At 32.9% G+C, this 22162-nt stretch overlaps 1 protein-coding gene across 5 annotated transcripts in view; it reads left to right on the top strand.

The window, feature by feature from the left end:
• Positions 1-22162, top strand: part of LOC112834857 (disintegrin and metalloproteinase domain-containing protein 18-like) — a 192441-nt gene that overhangs the window by 155224 nt on the left and 15055 nt on the right. For 4 of the 5 annotated variants that reach the window (XM_025886326.2, XM_073902519.1, XM_025886325.2 and 1 more), the window contains 2 exons: positions 9721-9835; positions 21166-21325. In XM_025886326.2, the coding sequence (XP_025742111.1) occupies positions 9721-9835; positions 21166-21325 (275 nt within the window). Of the gene's footprint in view, positions 1-9720; positions 9836-21165; positions 21326-22162 lie in introns of those variants that run through there. The other variant, XR_012381180.1, reaches the window with a different exon arrangement.

The following is a 22162-nucleotide window of genomic DNA, read 5'->3' as shown; positions in this document are numbered from 1 at the left end:
GTGCCCCAATCTCTAGGCCTGGAGCTGAAAGTTCATGTTCCCACTCTTTAGTGAGCCCTCATAGAAAAGCAGTCAAACACTCTTGTCTCCCTGGTTTCCACCAGAACTCTGTGTTCACTCAGCCTGTGACCAAGCGTTTTTATCACAGGGATGCTACCCCATTTCAAGTCTCCAAACTTTACAGACTCCTGTGGTATGGACTTAGCTATTCCTCCTGGGGGAGGGAGTGGGGTTTTGTCAAGCTTCTGCCTTTTGCTGGGGGCCTGCCCAGAGAGTGGTCGTGGGACCTTGCAGCAGTAAGAGGTTTATCACAACACGAAGTAGAAAGCCTGTGCCTAGACTCACTGTTTTCAGCCAGCTTCCCCTCTCTGATGTTTCAGAACTCTGCCACACTCAGGCACTCCCATTCTTTTTGTGACCCCAGGGATGCTGAGACCACACTGTCCAACCTGGGATTCTGCTCCACTTCACCACCTGAGCATCTTTAAGCCAGGGCTGTTCCCAACTGTAGCAGACTTGTGAAGATTTCATTTTTTGTGCTCTGCTGCTTATACTACTTTCTGGCAGCCTCCTTAAGCAAGTTCCCTCTCCTCCAATGTTTATCTTCCAGTATATTGCCCCAGATTCACATCTTCCCACTTTCTACCTTCCAAAAAGTGGTCATTTTTCTATTTGTAGAATTGCAGCAATTATTTTCTCAAATTTCGATTGATTTTGCTGGTGTTCAGAATGATTTGATAACTAGCTGAATTCCAGGGACAAGACAAAATTAGGGTCCCCTACTTCACCATCTTAACTCCTCCCCCTACATTATCTTTTCTTTGTTCATGGATCAATAATGGTGGTACTTTTTTCATTTATGATATCAATAATTTGGATTTTTTTCTTTTTTCTTGAATTTACCTGGTTAGAGACTAATCAGTTTTATTGATTTTTTTTAATGAATGAGCTTTTGGTTTTAATATCCTCTATTAATTTTTAGTTTTAAATTATTTCCACTCTAATCTTTATTAGATTTAATTTTCTCTTCCTTTTTCTAGTTTCCAAAGCACAGGATAGATTATTGATTTTAGATCTTTTCTAATGCATGCACTAAATGCTATACATTTCCAAAGCACTGGTTTCACTGCATCTCACAAATTTTCGTAAGTTGTATTTACATTTTGATTTAGTTTTTTTTAATTTCTTTTGACACTTCTTTGACTAATATATTATTTATAAGTGTGTTGCTTAGTCACGACATATTTTGGAGTTTTCCAGCAATATTTCTCTTATTGATTTCTAGTTTAATTCCATCATTCCTTCTTGGTATGAAAGCATACTTTGTGTGATAGCCATCCTTTTAAATTTGTAAAGGTAGGTTTTATGGCCAAGCATGAGGTTTACCTTGGTGAATGGTCTCTGTGAGCTCAAGAATAATGTGTATTTTCTTGTTTGGGTAGAGTATTCTCTAAATGTCAGTTAGATACTGTTCCAGTCAATTATATATTTACGAATTTTCTGCCTGCAGGATCTGTCAGTTATAGAGATGTGCTAACGTCTCCAACTAAAGGAGTGAATTTATCTTTTACTCCTTACAGTTCTATCAGGTTTTGCTTCACAAACTCGACACCTTGTTCTTAGTTGCATACACATTAAAGATTGTTATATCTTCTTTTTCATTATGTAAGGCCCTCTTTAGCTCTGAAAATTTTCTTTCTTTTGATTAGTTTTACCATGGTAAATCTTTCTCCATTCCCTTACTTTTAGTCTAGCTGTGGCTTTATATTTAAAGTGGGTTCTTGGTAGACAAAATTCTTGTTTATTTATCCACTCTGAAAATCTCTTTTAATAATAGTGTATTTTGACTTTTGGTTTTTAAAGTAATTATTGATGTAATTAGATTAATATGTACCTTCTGTGTTGCAGTTTTCTATTTGTTGGCTTTGTTTTTCATTTATATTTTGTCTTCCATTCTTTTTCTGTTTTGAATTTAGCATTTTATAGAATTCAGTTTTTATTTTTCTCTCAGTAAATCAACTATATTTAGAAATTTTTATGGGTGGTATAAGTACTTTATAACAGGGTATTCCCAGTACCTCCCTCTCGTGCCTTATATTTCTGTAATTAATTTCTCTTACCTATAAGCTATAATCACCAAATACAATGTTGCCATTATTTTAATCAAGTTGTTATTTCTTAAATCAATTAAGAATAAGAAAAATAAAAAAATATTTTACCTTCCTTTATTCATTCTCTTTTACTCTTTTTTTTAGTTTCTAATCTATATCAGTCCTTTCTGAAGCATTTCTTGCAAAGCAGGTATACTTGTGAAAGGTTTCTGAAAGTTTGTTTCTTTGAGAAAGTTTAATTTCTCCTTCTCTTTTGAATAATGATTTTAGTGGATACACATTCAAGATGGGTATTTGTTTTTCCTTCAACATTTTAAATATTTCATTCCATTTTCCTCTTGCTTTCATGATTTCTGAAGAGAAGGCCAATGTAATTCTCTCCCTTGCTCTTCTATAGATAAGAGTTTTTTTCTAGCTTCAAGATTTTTTCTTCATTTTTTTATTTTCCACAGTTTGAATATGTTATTTCTACGTGGATTTTTGAAATATTTACCTTGCTTGGTATTCTCTGAAGTTCCTCGATTTGAGGTTTTGTGTCTATCATTAATTTTGGGAAATTCTGCTTCAAATATTTTTCTGTCCTTTCTTTTTTCTCCTTCTGCTATTCCCATGACATACATGTTATATCTTTTTTAGTTGTCCCACACTTCTTTGATATTCTGTTATGACTTTTTTATTATTTTTTGCTCTTTACATTTCAGTTTTGGAATTTTCTAATGACATGTCCTCAAGTTCACTGATTATTTCTTTGATTGTATACACATGAGCCCATCAAAAGAATTCATTTCTTCGATAGCACTTTTAATTTCTGGCATTTTAAATATTTTTTTAAGTTTTTAGCTCTCTGCTTGCATTACCCATCTGTTCTTTTATGTCGTCTACTTTCCCCTAGTACACTAACCATGGTTCTTTTAGACCTCTAGTCTGATAATTCCAACATATCTGCCCTATCTATCTGATCTTCAACTTGTTCTATTTCTTCAAATTGTGCTTTTTGTCTTTTAGTATGGCTTGTAACCATACAGAAATGATCCATTCATTTCTATCAAGGGACAAAAATGCCTGCTTGCTAGAAAAAGATTATACAGAGGTATGGTCCTTGCAAGTTACTATCAGATGTTACTCTCTTATGTTACATAAAAACATTATATGCAAACAATGAATCATAAAACACTACATCAAAAACTAATGGTGTAATGTATGGTGATTAACATAACATAATAAAATTTTTAAAAAGTAATGCTGCAAAGAAAGAAAAAAAGTGGAGTTACAAAGGTTACAACAATACTAGCTTTGAGACTAATTATTATTTTTTTAATCTCTTAGTCTCTTATCTGGTAGAAAATAAAAATTAGAGTTATAATTGTTACAATAATTTTAGCTTTGAAAAATACACATATATTTACCTTTATTGAGATCTTTATTTTTTCACATAACTTTATAATTATAATATACTTTATAATTATATAACATATATAATTATAATAACTTTATAATAACTGCCCTTTCAAATCACCTTGCCAGACTCCGTTGACCATTTCTTGCAGGGCTGCTATAGTAATAATGAATTCCCTAACTCTTGCTTATTTGGGAATTATTTAATTTCTCCCTTACATTTAAAGAACAATTTGCCAAATATAGGATTCTTGTGTGACAGTTGTTTTTCTGTTTGTTTCCTCTTTCTTTCTTTCTTTCTTTCTTTTTTCTTTCTTTCTTTTTTCTTTCTTTCTTTCTTTCTTTCTTTCTTTCTTTCTTTCTTTCTTTCTTTCTTTCTCTTTCTTTTTTTCTTTTTTCTAGTAGCACTTTGAATATATCAGCCATCCCCCTGCTAGTTTCCAAAGATTCTTTTTTATTTTATTTTATTATGTTATATTAGTCACCATACACTACATCATTAGTTTTTGATGTAGTGATCCATCATTCATTGTTTGCGTATAACACCCAGTACTCCATGCAGTATATGCCCTCCTTAATACCCATCACAGGGCTAACCCATCTCCCACCCCCTCCCCTCTAAAACCCTCAGTTTGTTTCTCAGAGTCCATAGTCTCTCATGGTTCATCTCTCCCTCCGATTCCCCCCCACTTTCATTTTTCCCTTCCTTCTCCTAATGTCCTCCATGCTATTCCTTATGTTCCACAGATAAGTGAAACCATATGATAATTGACTATCTCTGCTTAACTTCTTTCACTTAGCATAATCTCCTCCAGTCCCATCCATGTTGATGCAGAAGTTGGGTATTCATCCTTTCTGATGGCTGAGTAATATTCCATTGTATATATGGACACCATCTTCTTTATCCATTCATCTGTTGAAGGGCATCTCAGCTTTTTCCACAGTTTGGTTATTGTGGACATTGCTGCTATGAACATTGGGTTGCATATAGCCCTTACTTTTACTACATCTGTGTCTTTGGGGTAAATGCCCAGGAATACAATAGCTGGGTCATAGGATACCTCTATTTTTAATTTTTTGAGGCACTTCCACAGTTTTCCACAGTGGTTGTACCAAATTGCATTCCCACCAACAGGGTAAGAGGGTTCCCCTTTCTCCACAACCTCTCCAACATTTGTTTCTTGCCCTGTCAATTTTTGCCATTCTAACTGGTTTAAGGTGGTATCTCAATGTGGTTTTGATTTGAATTTCCCTGATGGCTAATGATGATGAACATTTTTTCATGTGTCTGTTAGCCATTTGTATGTCTTCTTTGGAGAAGTGTCTGTTCATGTCTTCTGCCCATTTTTTGACTTGACTATTTGTATTTTGGGTGTTGAGTTTGAAAAGTTCTTTACAGATCTTGGATACCAACCCTTTATCTGTAGTGTCATTTGAAAATATCTTCTCCCATTCTGTGGGTTGCCTCTTTGTTTTGTTGACTGTTTCCTTTGCTGTGCAGAAGCTTTTTATCTTGATGAAGTCCCAAAAGTTCATTTTTGCTATTGTTTCAATAGCCTTTGGAGATGTATCTTGAAAGAAGTTGCTGTGGCTGATGTTGAAGAGCTTACTGCCTATGTTCTCCTCTAGGATTTTGATGGATTCCTGTCTCACATTGAGGTCTTTCATCCATTTTGAGTTTATCTTTGTGTATGGTGTTAGAGAATGGTCGAGTTTCATTCTTCTGCATGTGGCTGTCCAATTTTCCCAGCACCATTTATTGAAGAGACTGTCTTTTTTCCATTGCATATTTTTTCCTGCTTTGTTGAAGATTATTTGACCATAGAGTTGAGGGTCCATATCTGGGCTCTCTATTCTGTTCCATTGCTCTATATGTCTGTTTTTGTGCCAGTACCATGCTGTCTTGGTGATCACAGCTTTGTAATATAGCTTGAAATCAGGCTACGTGATGCCCACAGCTTTGTTTTTCTTTTTCAAGATTTCCTTAGAGATTCGGGGTCTTTTCTGATTCCATACAAATTTTAGGATTGTTTGTTCCAGCACTTTGGAAAATGTCATTGGAATTTTGATCGGGACGGCATTGAAGGTATAGATTGGTCTGGGTAGCATAGACATTTTAATAATATTTATTCTTCCAATCCATGAGCATGGAATGTTTTTCCATCTTTTTGTGTCTTCTACAATTTCTTTCATGAGTGTTCTGTAGTTCCTAGAGTATAGATCCTTTACCTCTTTGGTTAGATTTATTCCAAGGTATCTTATGGTTTTTGGTGCTATTATAAATGGAATCATTTCTCTGATTTCTCTTTCTACAGTTGCATTGCTAGTGTATAAGACAGCAACTGATTTCTGTGCATTGGTTTTGTATCCTGCCACAGTACTGAATTGCTATGAGTTCTAGTAATTTGGGGGTTGAATCTTTGGGTTTTCCACGTAAAATATCATGTCATTTGCAAAGAGAGAGAGTTTGATTTCTTCTTTGCCAATTTGAATAACTTTTATTTCTTTTTGTTGTCTAATTGCTGTTGCTAGGACTTCTAATACTATGTTGAACAATGGTGGCGAGAGTGGGCATCCTTGACGTGTTCCTGATCTTAAGGGAAAGGCTCTCAGCTTTTCCCCATTGAGAGTGATATTCGTTGTGGGTTTTTCATAGATGGATTTTATGAACTTAAGGAATGTTCCCTCTATCCCTGTACTCTGAAGAGTTTTAATCAGGAAAGGATGCTGTAATTTGTCAAATGCTTTTTCTGCATCAATTGAGAGGACTGTATAGTTTTTCTCTCTCCTCTTATTAATGTGTTCTATCACATTGATTGATTTGCGAAAGTTGAACCACCCTTGCATCCCGGGGATAAATCCCACTTGGTCATGATGGATGAGCCTTTTAATGTATTGTTGGATCCTATTAGCTATGATTTTGTTGAGGATTTTGGAATCCATATTCATCAGGGATATTGGTCTGAAATTTTCCTTTTTGATGGGGTCTTTGCCTGGTTTAGGGATTAAGGTAATGCTGGTCTTGTAGAATGAGTCTGGAACTGTTCCTTCTGTTTCTATTTTTTGAAACAGCTTCAGGAGAATGGGTATTATTTCTTCTTTGAATGTTTGGTAGAATTCCCCAGGGAATCCATCAGGCACTGGACTCTTGTATTTTGGGAGGTTTTTCATCTCTGCTTCAATCACATTACTGGTTATTGGTGTATTCAGGTTGTCAATTTCTTCCTGCTTCAGTCTTGGGAGTTTATTGTTTCCAGGAAGGCATCCATTTCATCCAGCTTGCTCAGTTTATTGTCATATAGTTGTTGATGATAATTTCCAATAATTGTTTCCATTTCCTTGGTGTTAATCGTGATCTCTCCCCTTTCATTCATAATTTTATTCATTTGGGTCCTTTCTCTTTTCTTTTGGATAAGTCTGGCCAGTGGTGTATCAATCTTATTAATTCTTTCAAAGAACCAGCTTCTAGTTTCGTTGATCTGATCTACTGTGTTTCTGGTTTCTAATTCATTGATCTCTGCTCTAATCTTAATTATTTCTCTTCCAAAGAAAATCAACAAAGAACAAGAACTTTGAATGACACACTGGACCAGATGGACCTCATAGATATATACAGAACATTCCACCCTAAAACAACAGAATACTCATTTTTCTTGAGCGCACATGGAACCTTCTCCAGAATAGACCACATACTGGGTCACAAATCAGGACTCAACTGACACCAAAAGGTTGAGATTATTCCCCGCATATTCTCAGACCATAATGCTTTAAAACTGGAACTCAATCACGAGAAAAAAATTGGCAGAAATTCAAATACTTGGAAGCTAAAGACCACTCTGCTCAAGAATGTTTGAGTCAACCAGGAAATCAAAGAAGAACTTAAACAATTCATGGAAACCAATGAGAATGAAAACATATCAGTCCAAAATCTATGGGATACAGCAAAGGCAGTCCTAAGGGGGAAATACATAGCCATCCAAGCCTCACTCAAAAAAATAGAAAAATCCCAAATTCACCAACTAACTCTACACCTTAAAGAACTAGAGAAAAAGCAACAAATGATGGTTTCCAAAGTTTCTCATGAGAAAGCTGCTGATAATCTCACTTAGGATCTCTTGCTGCTTTCTAAATTCTCTCTCTGCTTTTGACTTTTAAAGTTTGATTATAATATGCACCAGTGTGAGCCATTTTAAGTTCATCTTATTTGAAGTTTGTGAGCTTTCAGATGTTTGTATTCATGCTATTCATTGAACTTTGGAAGTTTTCAGTAATTATTTCTTCATATATTCTCTCTTCTGAAATGCAAAAGGGAGTTCTTCAAGGTTAAAAATAGAAACTAACAACATGAAAATATGGAAAAGCATAAAAGTTACTGTAAAAATTAAAATATATTCAAATTCATAATACTCTAATATTGCATTGTTAACATGTAAATCACTTTAAACTCATGAAAGTTAAGAGACACAGTTTTAAAATTAGGGTATCTGGCTGGCTCAGTTGGTTTAGTGTCTGCCTTTGGCTCAGGTCATATTCTTACAGGCCGGGGATCAGCAGGGAGCCCACTTCTCCCTCTCTCTCTGCCCCTCCTACCTGCTCATGCTCTCTCTCTCTCCCTCTCAAAAATAAATAAATAAATAATAAATAATAAATAAATAAATAACAAATCTTTAAAAGAAAAATATTAAAATTAACTAGATACAAAAATGTGTTAATGAATACACCATATAAAATGATGGAAATTTTGGCATCAATTATACAAAATGTGGGGGAAGGAGAAATTAAAGTGTAGAATATTTGTATAAGGTCAAAGTTGGGTTGTTATCAGCTTAAAATAGACTGTTCTATCTACGAAATATTTTATATAAGCTTCATGATAGCCCAAATAAAAAACCTGTAGTGGACTCACTAAAGAGAAGGAGAAAATAATCAAAGCATAAAAGTATTTTTTTTAAAAATCAAATCACAAAGGAGAACAGCAAGAGAGGAAAAACAGAACAAAGAAACCACCAGAAAATAGGGAAAACAAAGGTAATAGTAAATCCTTACTAACCCATAATTACTTTAAATATAAATTAATTGAATTTTTATTAAAATACAACATGAAATGATATACTGCCTACAATGATTTACTTTACTTTTAAGGACACACATAAGCTTAACGTGGAGGAATGGAAAGATATTTCCCATGCAAATGGTAACCAAAAGACAGTAGTGTGGCTATACTTATATCAGAGAAAACATAGTTTAGCAAAAATTGTCAAAAAAGACAAGAAGGTCACTATATAATGATAAAAGAATCATCAAGAGAATATAAAAATTGTAATAGACTTGCACCTGAATTCCAAACATCTAAATATATAAAAGAAATGTTAACAAAACTGAAGGGAGAAATAGACAGTGACTTAGTAGTAGGAAGGAAACAAAGAAACATTTTACTGGTGGAAAGTGGGACTTAATTAGTGGATGAGAACTCTTAGCTTTATGCATTTTAACTATTTGAATTTTACAAAATTTTATTTACTTGTTTTACTTTAAAATGAAAATTAATACTAAACTATTAAATGTAAAAGCACAATAACATGTAAACTCCATAGATGTAAACCTCTAGAATTGCAAGTTTATTATAAGGTTTTATTTTATTTTTCATTTTTAATATTTTTTGCATTTATTTTATTTTATTTTGGAAAATGTCTTCACTTAAAAATGAAATACAAATGACTGGTCACTAAAGTAAAATTTTGAAAAGGGGATTAAGATAAGAAATTAAAGTGGCCAAGTCAATGGATGGTAATTTTATTACAATATTTTGTATAGAAATTAAAGTGTAGGAATAGAAAATGCAGAAGTGGTGGTAGCAAATGTTTAAAAAATAACTAAATGAGATATTTTTGGAAATTCTAAATTCACCCAATGTTGTACTCTTATTTATTATACTCATAATTTATTGAATCCTATTTATTAAAAATGATTGGGAAAAGACAAAGTACTTATCAAAAACAGTCAATATATAGGGGTCATAAATATGCTATCATATAGGTAGTGATTTTGTCATTGACCATTATGTTGTCAAAATTTTCACTATTTTTTCTAACATTTCTTATACAGTATTAATAAACAGAAAAATAGTGATTTTATTCTTTTGAAGATATACATAAGATATAAAATCTAACACAATTTATAGTAATTATATGGCTTTTTTGTTTGTTTGTTTCAGATATGTAATAATTTGGGTAATTGTCATTGCTTTCCTGGCTATAGGCCTCCATATTGTGAATTCCAGATTGGTTCACCAGGGGGAAGTATTGATGATGGAAATGTTCAGAAATCTGGTGAGTAGAAATTAAAATTAAAAAAAAAATAGATGCTCTTTTATGAAATAATTAAAGAATTATAATGCTGAGTAAAATCTTTCATGATCACCTGAGTAATTAAAAGAGTTATCTTGAATAGTGGCTTTAATTAATTAGTGTTACACAATATTTGTAATGAGATTTTCTCAGATACTTACTTTTCATCAACTTAGTTAAATACGTTAGAAGACTATCCTCAGGTTTAAATAAGTGTCAAAGCAAGAAATAAGATGTGAACTTAATGAGTAAGTATTATATGTGCTTTGACTGCTCCACCAATAAACTGTCCCTCTTCTCTCTCTTCTTGTGCCTCCATATTCCCTGATACACAACAATACTTAAATTATGCCAGTTAATAAGCCTACAATGGCCTCTAAGTGCACAAGGGGAAGGAAAAGTCACATGTCTTTGAATTTAAATCAAAAGCTCCAGATGATTAACCTTAGTAAAGAAGGCATTTTGAAAGCCAAGATAGGCCAAAGCTAGGCCTCTAGCACCAGTTACCTAAGTTAAGCATGCAAAGTTTTTGAAGAAAATTAAAAGTGCTAATCCATAAACATACAAATAATAAAAAAGCAAAATAGCCTTACTGCTGATATGGAGAAAGTTTTAGTAGTCTGGATAGAAGATCAAACCAGACAGAACATTCCTTTAAGTCAAAGCCCAAACCAGAATAGGGCCCTAATTCTCAAGTCTATAAATGCCAAGAGAGGTGAGGAAACTGAAGAAGAAAAGTTTGAGGGTAGCAGAGGTTGATGTTTAAGGAAAGAAGCCATCTCCATAATATAAAAGTGCAAAGTGAAACAGCAAGTGCTGATGTAGAAATTGCAGCAAGTTAGCCAGAAGATCTAGCTAAGATAACTAATAAATGTGACTACACTAAACAATCTATTTTCAATGTAAACAAAACAGTCTTCTATTGAAAGAAAATGCCGCCTATTAATTTCATAGCTAGAGAGGAAAAGTCAATGCCTGGCTTCAAAGCTTCAAAGGGCAGTCTGAGTCTCTGCTGTTGGGGGCTTATGCAGTTGGTGACTGAGTTGAAGTCAAAGCTCATTTACCATTCTTAAAATCCAAAAACCTTAAGAATTATGCTAAATCTACTCTGCATGTATGTCCTGTATAAATGGAACAGAAAACTGGGTGACAGCATATCTGTTTACAACATGTTTTACTGAATATTTTAAACACACTGTTGAAGCCTGCTGCTGAGAAAAATAGATGTTTTTCAAAATAACATTGCTCATTGACAATGCATCTGGTCCCCTAAGAGCTCTGATGGAGATGTACAATAAAATTAATGTTGTTTTTATGCCTTGCCTGCTAACAAAACATTCATTCTAAAGCCCACAGATGAAGGAGTAATTTTAACTTTCAAGTCCTATTACTTAGGAAATGCATTTCATAAATCTATGGCAGCCATAGATAGTGATTCCTCTGATAGATCTGGGCAAAGGAAATTGAAAATTTTCTGGAAAGGATTCACCATTTTAAAGGCAATTAAGAGCATTTGTGATTCATGGGGAGAGGTCAAAATATCAACATTAACAGGAGTTTGGAACAAGTTGATTCCAACCCTTATGGATGACTTCTGAATCACTGCAATCTCATCATAAAACTAACAGATGAGGAGTTGCTTCTTATGGATGAGCAAAGAAAATGGTTTCTTGAGATAGAATCTATTCCTGGTGAAGGTACTGTGAAGATTGTTGAAATGACAGCAAAAGATTTAGATTACATAAACTTGGTTCATAAAGCAGGGTTTCCATTTTTAAAAGAGGTAGACTATAGGTAAAAATGCTATCAAACAGCATCACATGCTATAAAGAAATCATGAAAGGAAGAGCCAATCAATGCAACAAATTTCATTGTTGTCTTATTTTAACAAAATGCCACAACCATCCTAGCCTTCAACAACCACCACCCTGATCAGTCAGCAGCCATCAATGTTGAGGCAAAACTCTCCACCTGCAAAAATATTATGACTCGCTGAAAGCTCAGATGATGCTTAACACTTTTTAGCAATAATATATTTTTACATTAAGGTATTTGCAATGTTTTTGTAATGATAATGCATACTTAATAGACTACAATATACTGCAAACATAACTTTTATATACACTGGGAAACAGGAAGATTAACTTGCTTTATTGTGATATTTGCTTTATTGTGGTGGTATGGAACTGAACCTGCAATATCTTTTGAGGAATGCCTGTATTGTAATTCCAGAGTAAACACTAGGAAAACAATTCAAAATTTTTAGAAAAAAATAAAAGAATTAAAATTCCACCAATTAATAAAATGAAGCCTAAATAGAGGGAAAAGAACATTAGACAAATAGAATAGCTAAATAAATATAAATCCAATAATAATAATTTAAATATCTATCAAGTAAACATTCAATTTAAAAGCAATTGCTCAGGCTTTCCAAGATAGTGGTATAGGAATACCCAGTACTCAACTGGTAAGCATCCTTCACCCCATACACTCTCCAGCTGCCTTGCTAAAGTGAGTGGGTATACACAATCCACACAGGAGGCACGACTTGATCTCCTAGCCTGGTGGCCAAGAGTGTTGGCATTCCAGAACTCCATGGGGCTATAACAATCAGAAAGAGTTTTTGGCAGACCACCATCACTATAAGGATAGTGCACAAAGAGCAGACTGAAACACAACCCCAGTCTTCCTATGAAGAGGCCTATTTAGTTAGCCTGGAGGTTAGGCCTGAGGGACAGTCTTCAAGTTTTCCACAAATATAGAAACTACATTTTTTACAATGTATTTTAAAAAAATATTAAAAAAGACAAACCTTTAACTATACTAACTCAAGAAAAGAGAAAGAAATCAAATAAAATCAGAAATGAAAGAGGAGATGTTACAACAGATACCACAGAGCAGCAAAATTTATTTATTTAGTATTTAATTAATTAATTTTCATGTGGTTATCCAGTTTTCCTCTAAACGATATTTTGAGGAGACTATCCTTTCCCCATTGAGTAGTTTTGGGTCTCTTGTCAAATATTACTTGACCATATATGCAGGGGTTTATTTCTGGGCTCTCAATTCTGCTCCATTGTTCTACATGTCTATTTTTATGCCAGTACTATACTGTTTTGATTACTATAGCTTTGTAGTATAGTTTGAAATCAGAAAGTGTGATGCCTCCAGCTTTTGGTCTTCTTTTTCTGGGTCAATTTGGCTCTTCAGGGTCTTCTGCAACTTCAAACAAACTTTAATTGTTTTTTCTATTTCTGTGGAAATTTGGTAGGGATTTCATTAAACCTATGGATGACTTTGAGTAGTATGGACATTTTAACAAAATTTTAATTCTTTCAATCCATGAACATGGGATACATTTCCATTTGTTTGCCTCTTCTTCAATTTCTTTCATTAAAATTTTGTCATGTTCAGTGTACAGATGGTTCACCTCATTGGTTAAATTTATTCCTAAATATTTTAATTTTTTTGATGTTACTGTGAAAAGAATTGTTTTTTTCGTTTTTTGTTGCTGTTGTTTTTTGCCCTCAGATGTTTTATCATACATGTAAGAAACACAACTATTTTCTAGATGTTCATTTGGTATCTTGCAACTTCATTGAATTTGTTGGGTAGATACAATTTTTTGGTAGTGTCTTTAGTATTTTCTATACATAGGATCGTATTATCTGCAAAGATAATTTTTCTTCTTCCTTACTGATCTGGGTAATATTTATATCTTTATCTTGCTTGATTACTATAAATAGGAATCCCAATACTATGTTGAACAAAAGCTATCTTATTTTTCATCTCAAATGAAAATCTTTCAAAATTTTACCATTGAGTACAAATATTAGCTGTGGACTTGTATATGGCCTTTATTATGATGCGGTATCATAATAAATTTGTTAAGAGTTTTTATCATGAAAAGATGTTATATTTTGTTAAGTGCTTTTTGTGCATTTATTGAGATGATCATATGATTCGTATCTTTTTATCTTTCATTCGATTTATGTGGTTTTTCACATTTATTGATTTATATATGTTTAATCATCTCAGAGATAAATCCTACTTTCTCATGATGAATTATCTTTTTGATGTGTTCTTGAATTTGGTTTGGTAATATTTTGTTAAAAATTTTTGCATCTAACCAAATGGAAGGCCATTTGTTAAACCCTAATTAAAATTTGACTGAGAGAGAAATTAAATTGTATTAGGACATTAAGATTTTAGAGTATCTCTATTACTACAGCTATTATATTAACAAATATTAACTCAAATATAACACTGCATGTTAACTATACTGGATATAAAATTGAAAAAAAAAAGAATTTTTGCATCTATATTTATAACAGATATTTGTCTGTAATTTTCCTTTCTTGTGGTATCCTTATCTGATTTTGGTATCAGGGTAATGCTGTTCTTGCAGATGAGTTTGAGAGTGTCTTCTCTTCAATTTTTGAAAGTGCTTGAGAAAGATTGCTGTTAATCTTTCTTTAAATATTTGTTAACATTCACCAAAAACCATCTGGCTTGGGGATTTTCTGTTTTGGGAGTTTTTGATTACTGATTCATCTCCATACTCTTATTGGTCTGTTCAGATTTTCTACTTTTCATGTTTCATTCTTGATAGATTATATATTTATAGGAATTTATCCATTTCATCTAGGTTATCCAGTTTGTTTGGCTAAAATTATTCATAGTAGTCTCTCATGATTCTTTGCATTTCTGTGGTATGTGTTGTAATGTCTACTCTTTCATTTCTGATTTTATTTGATTTCTTTCTCTTTTCTTGAGTTAGCATAGTTAAAGGTTTGTCTTTTTTAATATTTTTTAAAAATCAGGTCTTAGCTTTATTGATTTTTTTTCTGTTGTGTTTCTAGTCTCTATTTCATTTACTTTTGCTTTGATGTTGGTTATTTCCTTCCTTCTAACTTTGACCTTAGTTTTTTTTCCCTAGTTCCATGAGGTATAAAATTAGGTAATTTATTTCCATCTTTCCTTCTTTTATTAATTTCTAGTTTCATACTATTGTGATTGGAAAAGATACTTGGTATGATTAAGGAACTTTTGTTCACTGTTGGTTGGAATGTAAATTCGTACAGCCACTGGGGGAAACAGTATGGAAGTTCCTCAAAAATTTAAAAATAAGAGTACCATAGGATCCAATAATTCCACTACTGGGTATTTACCCAAAGAAAATGAAAACAATAATTTAAAAAGAAGTATGCACCCCTATGTTTATTTCAACATTATTTACAACAGTCAAGATAATGGAAGCCCCAAAGTGTCCATCTATAGACAAATGTGGCATACACACACACACACACACACACACACACACACACACACACATATACACATATATACATACAGACAATGGACTATTACAAAAGCCATAAAAAAGAATGAAATCTTGCCATTTGCAATGACACAGATGGAGCTACAGAGTATTATGTTAAGTGAAATAAGTCAGTCAGAGAAAGACAAATACCATATGATTTCACTCATATGTGGAATTTAAGAAACAAAACAAATGGGTAAAGGGTCAGGGGGAAGAGAGGAGGAGGCAAACCAAGAAACAGACTCTTAACTATGGAGAACAAACTGATGGTCACTAGAGGGGAGATTTGTGGGGGGATGGGTAAAATAGGTGATGGGAATTAAGGAGTGTACTTGCTGAGATGAGCATTATGGAAGTGTTGAATCACTATATTGTACAAATGAAACTAAATATTACACTGTATGTTAACTAATTGTAATTTAAATAAAAACTTTAGTAAAAGACAAATCGATAAGGATGATTTTATTCTTCTTAAACTTGCTAAGACATGTTTTATGACCTATCATGTGATCTACCCTGAAGAATATGTGCACTAGAAGAGAATATGTATTCTGTTGCTTTTGGATAGAAGTTTCTGTATGTGTCTGTTAGGTCCCTTTATTCTACAGTATGATTCAGGTCAGTTTCCTTGTTAATTATCTGAAGGATCTATTCATTGCTAAAAGAAGAGTATTGTGGTCCTCTACTATTATTATATTGTTTTCTATTTCTCCCTTCAGACCTGTTACTATTTGCTTAATATATTCAGGTGTTCTGATGTTGGGTATATACATAAATATTTATAATTGCCATATCTTCTTGATTAATTGATCCCTTAGCATTATATAATAACTTTCTATGTTTCTTGCTACTGTTTTTGGCTTAAAGTCTACTTTGTCTGATTTCAGTATAGCTACTTCTGCTCTCTTTTAGTTGCCACTTGCATGGAATATATTTTGCCATCTCCTTACTTTGAACCTATGTGTGTCATTGAAGCTGAAGTGAGTTTTTTGTAGGCAGCATATAGTTGAGTCTTATTTTTTATCCATTCAGCCACTCTATGCCTTTTATTTATTTATTATTTTTAAAGATTTATTTATTTGAGAGAGAGAGAATGCATGTGAGCAGGGGGGAGGGGAAAAAGGAGAGGGAAAGAATCTCAAGTAAACTCCCCACTGAGTGCAGAGTCTGACGTGGGATTCAATCTCATGACCCTGAGATCACAACCTGAATGGAAATCAAGAGTCAGACACTTAACCGACTAAACCACCCAAGTGCCCCTCTCTATGTCTTTAAATTGGCCTATCCATTAACACTAAGAATAAGTATTGATAAATAAGGACTTCCTAATGTCATCTTATTGTTTTCTGGCTGTTTTACAGTTCCATTTTTCTTTTATTCCTTTTTTGATGCCTTCCTTTATATATTGATGATTTTCTTCTCTTTATTTTTTCTGTTTCTATTGTAGATTTTTTCTTCGTGGTTCTTATGAGATTTACACTATAAAACATAAAACATAAAGTAAAAACATCATAAAACAAATAAAATATATATTATTCTGATAACAGTTCAATCTTGATCATATACAAAACCAATATTCTTTTATTCCCCTTTTTATGTTTTTGGTGTCAAAATTTATATTTTTTATTGTGTATCCATTAAAAATTGGTGAAACTATAACTGTTTTTAATGCTTTCTGTCCTTTAACCTTTATTCTAGAGTTAACTAGTTAGCACATTATTAGGGTATTTTGAATCTGACTACATACTTATCTTTGCCAATGTGTATTTTCATATGTTTATATGTTACTAATTAGCATTCATTTGTTTCAGCTTGAAGAAAACCTTTCAGCATTTCTTATAAGGCAGGTTTAGTGTTGATAAATTTCCTCAGCTTTTGTTTATTAAGGGAAAATCTTCATCACACCTTCAATTCACAAGGACAACTTTGCTGGTTAAAGTATTCTTAGTTGGCAGTTTCTTACTTTTAGTATTTTCAATATGTCATCCCATTCTCTCCTGGCCTGTGAGGTATCTGCTGAGAAACCCACTGATAGCCTTATGGGGATTTTCTTATCTGAGGGAGATTTTTTTCTCTTGCCTTTAAAATTCTTTCTCTTTGGTTTTAGAGAGTTTTGTTATTAATTGTCTTGGAGAAGAACATTTTGGATTGAAATTTTGAGGTGACCTATTTGCTTTATGAACGTGGATGTCCAAATCTCTCCCCAAGTTTGGGAATTTCTCAGCCATTATTTCTTCAAATAAGCTTTCAATTCCTTTCTCCCCCTCTTCTTCTTCCAGTAATCCAATGTGTACATTATGTATTTTCATGTTGTTCCATAACTTCCACAGGCTTTCTTGATTCTTCCTTCTTTTTTTCTTTTTGCACTTCTGATCAAATAATTTCAACTGATCTTTCTTCTAGATCACTCTTTCTTTTTTCAGCTTGTTCAGGTTTGCTGTTGAAGCTCTCTATATTGAATTATTTACTCTAGTAATTATATACTTCAGCTGTGCCCATTTCTAGTTTTTTTCTTGTTGAGCTTCTCATTTTGTTCTTATATTTATTCCTGGTATCATTAAATTGTTTATCTGTATTCTCTTATAGCTCTCTGAGTATCTGTAGAACAGCTACTTTAAATTCTTTGTTGAGCAATTACTCGATCACCACTGCTTGTGGGACAATTATTGGAGGTTTACTATATTCCTTTTATGGAGACATTTCTTGATTCTTCAGGATCCCTGCAGCCTTGCATAGGTGTCTATACATTTGAAGATGTGGTCATCTCTTCCACACTTTATGGAATAATTTTAAAAAGGGAAGCCTTTCACATGTGAATGGAGCACACTTGATCATGCTGTGATCCTGGGTCTAGTGATGCAAAGTACTAAGTGCACCAGCACACAGTGGCACAGGGTCCAGGGAGATGTAATGTCTTTTTGGCTCAGACCACTGGGGTCTACCTTATCAACACTTGTATGGTCCTTGTGAGCACCCTATGGGGTCTATAGTTGCTGCAAGGGTTGTTTGGGTCCTAAGTGGCACTTCAAGGACCAATAGCTAGGGGCAAGTTTAAGCAGTGTTGGTGGCTAGACCAAGTGATGTGCACACATTTAACTGTAGGGCCCAGCCTCAAGTGCCTATGTAATGGCAGAGATCAGTTGGAGACACACATGTGATCAGGCCAAGGGTAGGTAACAAGGGCCAGTGACAACTATGGGCTCATGGGAAGTTGTAGTGGCTCCGGGTGTGTTTGCTCTCATGGCTTCACACTCTGCCTCCAGGTATGCATACTTCAGTGGAGGCAGTGATGGACCTTTGGCTAAGAGGCATACAGGTGCACAGCTGGAGGGGCTATCTTCAGGTGCACTGATAAAGTATTTGTATTTAGAATATACAAACATTTATATTAAGGATACATAAAGAATCCCTGAAACAATAAAATGCAAACAACCCTACAAAAAATAGACAAAATACTTGAATTGAAACTTCAACAAAGAGGATATATAGATGACAAATAAGCACATGTAAAAAGGCCCAGTGTCATTTTAAATGGGAAAATACAAATTAAATTCAAAATTAGATACCATTACATCTCTACAAAAATTGGTTACATTTAAAAAGCTAACTATGGTTTGAAGATAGTGTCCCATATACTGCTGTTGTAATGTAAAATTGCACAGCTTCACAGTTTCTTAAGAAGGTAAGCATTCACCTACCATATAATCTAGTCATTTCACCTTTACCCAAGAAATAGAATGCTTATGCAAATACAAAGCTTTGTATATAAATGTTTATAACAGCTTTATTTATAGTAGATAAAATCTGGAAATAACCCCAATATAAATCAACAGGTGATTGATAAACAAGTATTGTATATCCAAACAATAGATTACGATTGAACGATAAAAAGGAATGAGCTCGTTACAAGTACCAGTGTGGATGAATTTCAACAGTACCTTATGTGAAAAAGAAAGGCAAGATTAAAAAGAATACTATCTAATTTTATATTAAATTGTAGAACATGCAAATTAATTTATAGTGAGGGAATGCAGATCAGTGGCTGCATATGTGGGGGAGTGGTAGATTGATAAGATTATAAAGGAGCAAGAGGAAACTTTAGTGGATAATGGATATATTCATTATTTTGATAGAGGTGATGATTTCATGGGTGTATACACATAACAAAACCTATCAAATCATAAATTTTAAATATGTGTATTATTATATGTCGGAAATACCTCCAAGATGTTAAAGTAACAAAATTTAAATGATAAGTGAGGCTATTCATGCTATTTTTTTGTCAAATCTCAGGCACTAGTTAAACCCATTTTATTTACTTACCAAATAAAAAATTGTAAGACTTTTACACTAAATGGAGAAAAGCCACAGATGTCAAAAAAAAAATCTTTAAAATGTTTGTCTAAGTGGGGTATATATTTATCAATATATATTTATCAAATCTTATCCATATGTACAGCTAAAATGTTTGCATTTTATTGTATATAAAGAATATAATTTAAAAAATAAATACCATATATATGATATATCCAAGACTCCTATCCACTGCTAATGGAAATATAACTGTTATAACCATTTAGGAAAATCATTGTAAAATTTACTAATGCTTAAAATAGGTATATGCTATGAGTAAGCATTACTACTCCAAGGGCATATATCTGTTGAGAAGTATGTGTACATATGTTGACTAAAAGACATTTAGTAGAATATTCATAACAGCACTATTCATTATACTCATAATTCCAAATTACTTGAATACCCATAAGGAATAGAATGCATTAATGGCTGTTATTTCTATGCAAAGATATAGCATACAGTGGTCTGAATGAACATTTTACAACTATAAACAACAATGTGCGTAAATTCCCAAATTAGGTAATAAAGAGAGAAAAAACAGAAAAAAAGTATATCCAATATAATTCTATTTACATAAGGTTTAAAATCTGTAAACAAATTGATTCATGGTCTTAGAGACCAAAGTAGTAATTATCTTTGCGAAGGATAACAATTGGAAGAAATCAGGTTGGGAGTTCTGAGGTACTGGCAATATTATGCCTCCTGGATTTGGTGTTGGTTACATGAATGTGTTTAATTTAGAAAATTCTTAGAGCTGTATAATTATGGCATACATCCATTTCTGTTTACATGCTATACTTCAGCAAAAATTCACTAAATAAACATAATAGAAGAAATCAAGATATTTGTAAACTTTGAAAAGAAATGATTTAAAATAGCCTAAGGATTCTCTTGGATTCTGGCAGGATCTGTTTTGAGATCTGAAGAGTTTTTGCTAATTCATTGCTAATATATTTATATATTGTGTACTTTTCTGAATCATGTAATGCTTTAATTTTTAAGTATAAGAAATAACAGAAGATGTTTGTCTTTCTCTGACCATCTTATTTCATTTAACATTATAGTCTCTAGTTCCATCCATATCATTGCAAATGGTAAGATTTCATTCCTTTTATGGCTGAATAATATCCCATTGCAAATATACCACATCTTTTTTTCTCTTTTTCATAGATACAAGAATAGATATAGATATGAATTTCATTTAGATGCATAAAACATGAGTCATTTAAAGATGATTTCCTTCAAGAAAAGAAACTGTGACTTGGCAAGGGTGGGGGAAGGGAGTTTTCACAGAATATTCCTTTCTAAATTTTTAACTTAAATCCTATTAATGTGTTACTTTTAAAAAACATTGATGTCATAAATATGCTGACTATAGCAAGCAGTACTCAAAACATTTATAGTTACCATAATTAAACAAATATGCATAAAAGACAAATAAGAAATGTGACAAAAGTTCCATTGTTGTTAGGGGTTATGAGCTTAAATGTCCTTTTATTTTCCCCTGTAAGATTTGGCAATATATTAAAATTTCAATTATTTATATATATAAAAAGATTAAAGTGAAAGAAATATAAGTTTATTAAATATTTAGTGAAGAAAATATCTACTGATTTCTATGTTTTATTTCTAGATATAATTTTTATTAAAGAAGACTACAATGCACAGCAGAACAACTGGCTTATTCTGAGTTTCTACATTGTTCTGCCCTTTATCATAATATTCACTATTATGATCATGAAACGAAATGAAATGAGAAAATCATGCAACAGAGAGAATGCAGAACATGAAGGGTAAATATGACTTTGCAAATAATTTATGATCTTAAATTGTACTGCTTATTGAATAAATTCATAGTTTTATATGCTTAGTGATATTCATTCCTAAGTATTTGCACTATTTTTAACCTAGTGTAAATGGCATTTTTATAATTTTGTTTTCCAATAGATTGTTGCTAGCATATTGCAGTAAATCAAAATTTTGGCTGTTCTAGAATTGTTTTCCTCACAAATATTTATAGTGTTTAGATGTTGTATTAAAACTTTCACTAATTCCTTGACCCTCACAATGTTCCTCTCTAGTCATTTCAAACACTATGAAAAAAGTCTCTTCAGAATTCTTTGAAATTAGATACTGTTTCTTATAAATTTCTACATGCCATTTTTTCAATTTCTATTTAAATTCAATTTAATTAACATACAGTGTATTTTTAGTTTCAGAGGGAGAGTTTAGTGATTCATCATTTACATAAAACACCCGGTGCTCATTCCATCAAGTGCCCTCCTTAATGCCCTTCACCTGGTTACCCAGTCCCCCGACCCACCTCTCCTTCAGCCAACCCTCAGTTTGTTTCTTATAGTTAAGAGTCTCTTATGGTTTGTCTCCCTGTTTTTGTCTTATTTCATTTTTCCTTCCTTTCTCCAATATTCCTCTGTTTTGTTTCTTAAATTCCACATATGAGTGAAATCATATGGTATTTGTCTTTCTCTGACTGACTTATTTCTTTTAGCATAATACCCTCTAGTCCCATCCATGTCATTGCAAATGGCAAAATTTCATTATTTTTGATGGCTGAGTAATATTCCTGTGTGTGTGTGTGTGTGTGTGTGTGTGTGTGTGTGTGTGTGTGT

This window comes from Callorhinus ursinus, unplaced genomic scaffold (genome assembly GCF_003265705.2).
Source record: "Callorhinus ursinus isolate GAN/ISIS: 27379988/994484 unplaced genomic scaffold, GSC_fseal_2.0 scaffold17, whole genome shotgun sequence".
NCBI classification, from domain to species: domain Eukaryota; kingdom Metazoa; phylum Chordata; class Mammalia; order Carnivora; family Otariidae; genus Callorhinus; species Callorhinus ursinus.
This window is presented reverse-complemented; position numbering and strand designations above follow the sequence as displayed.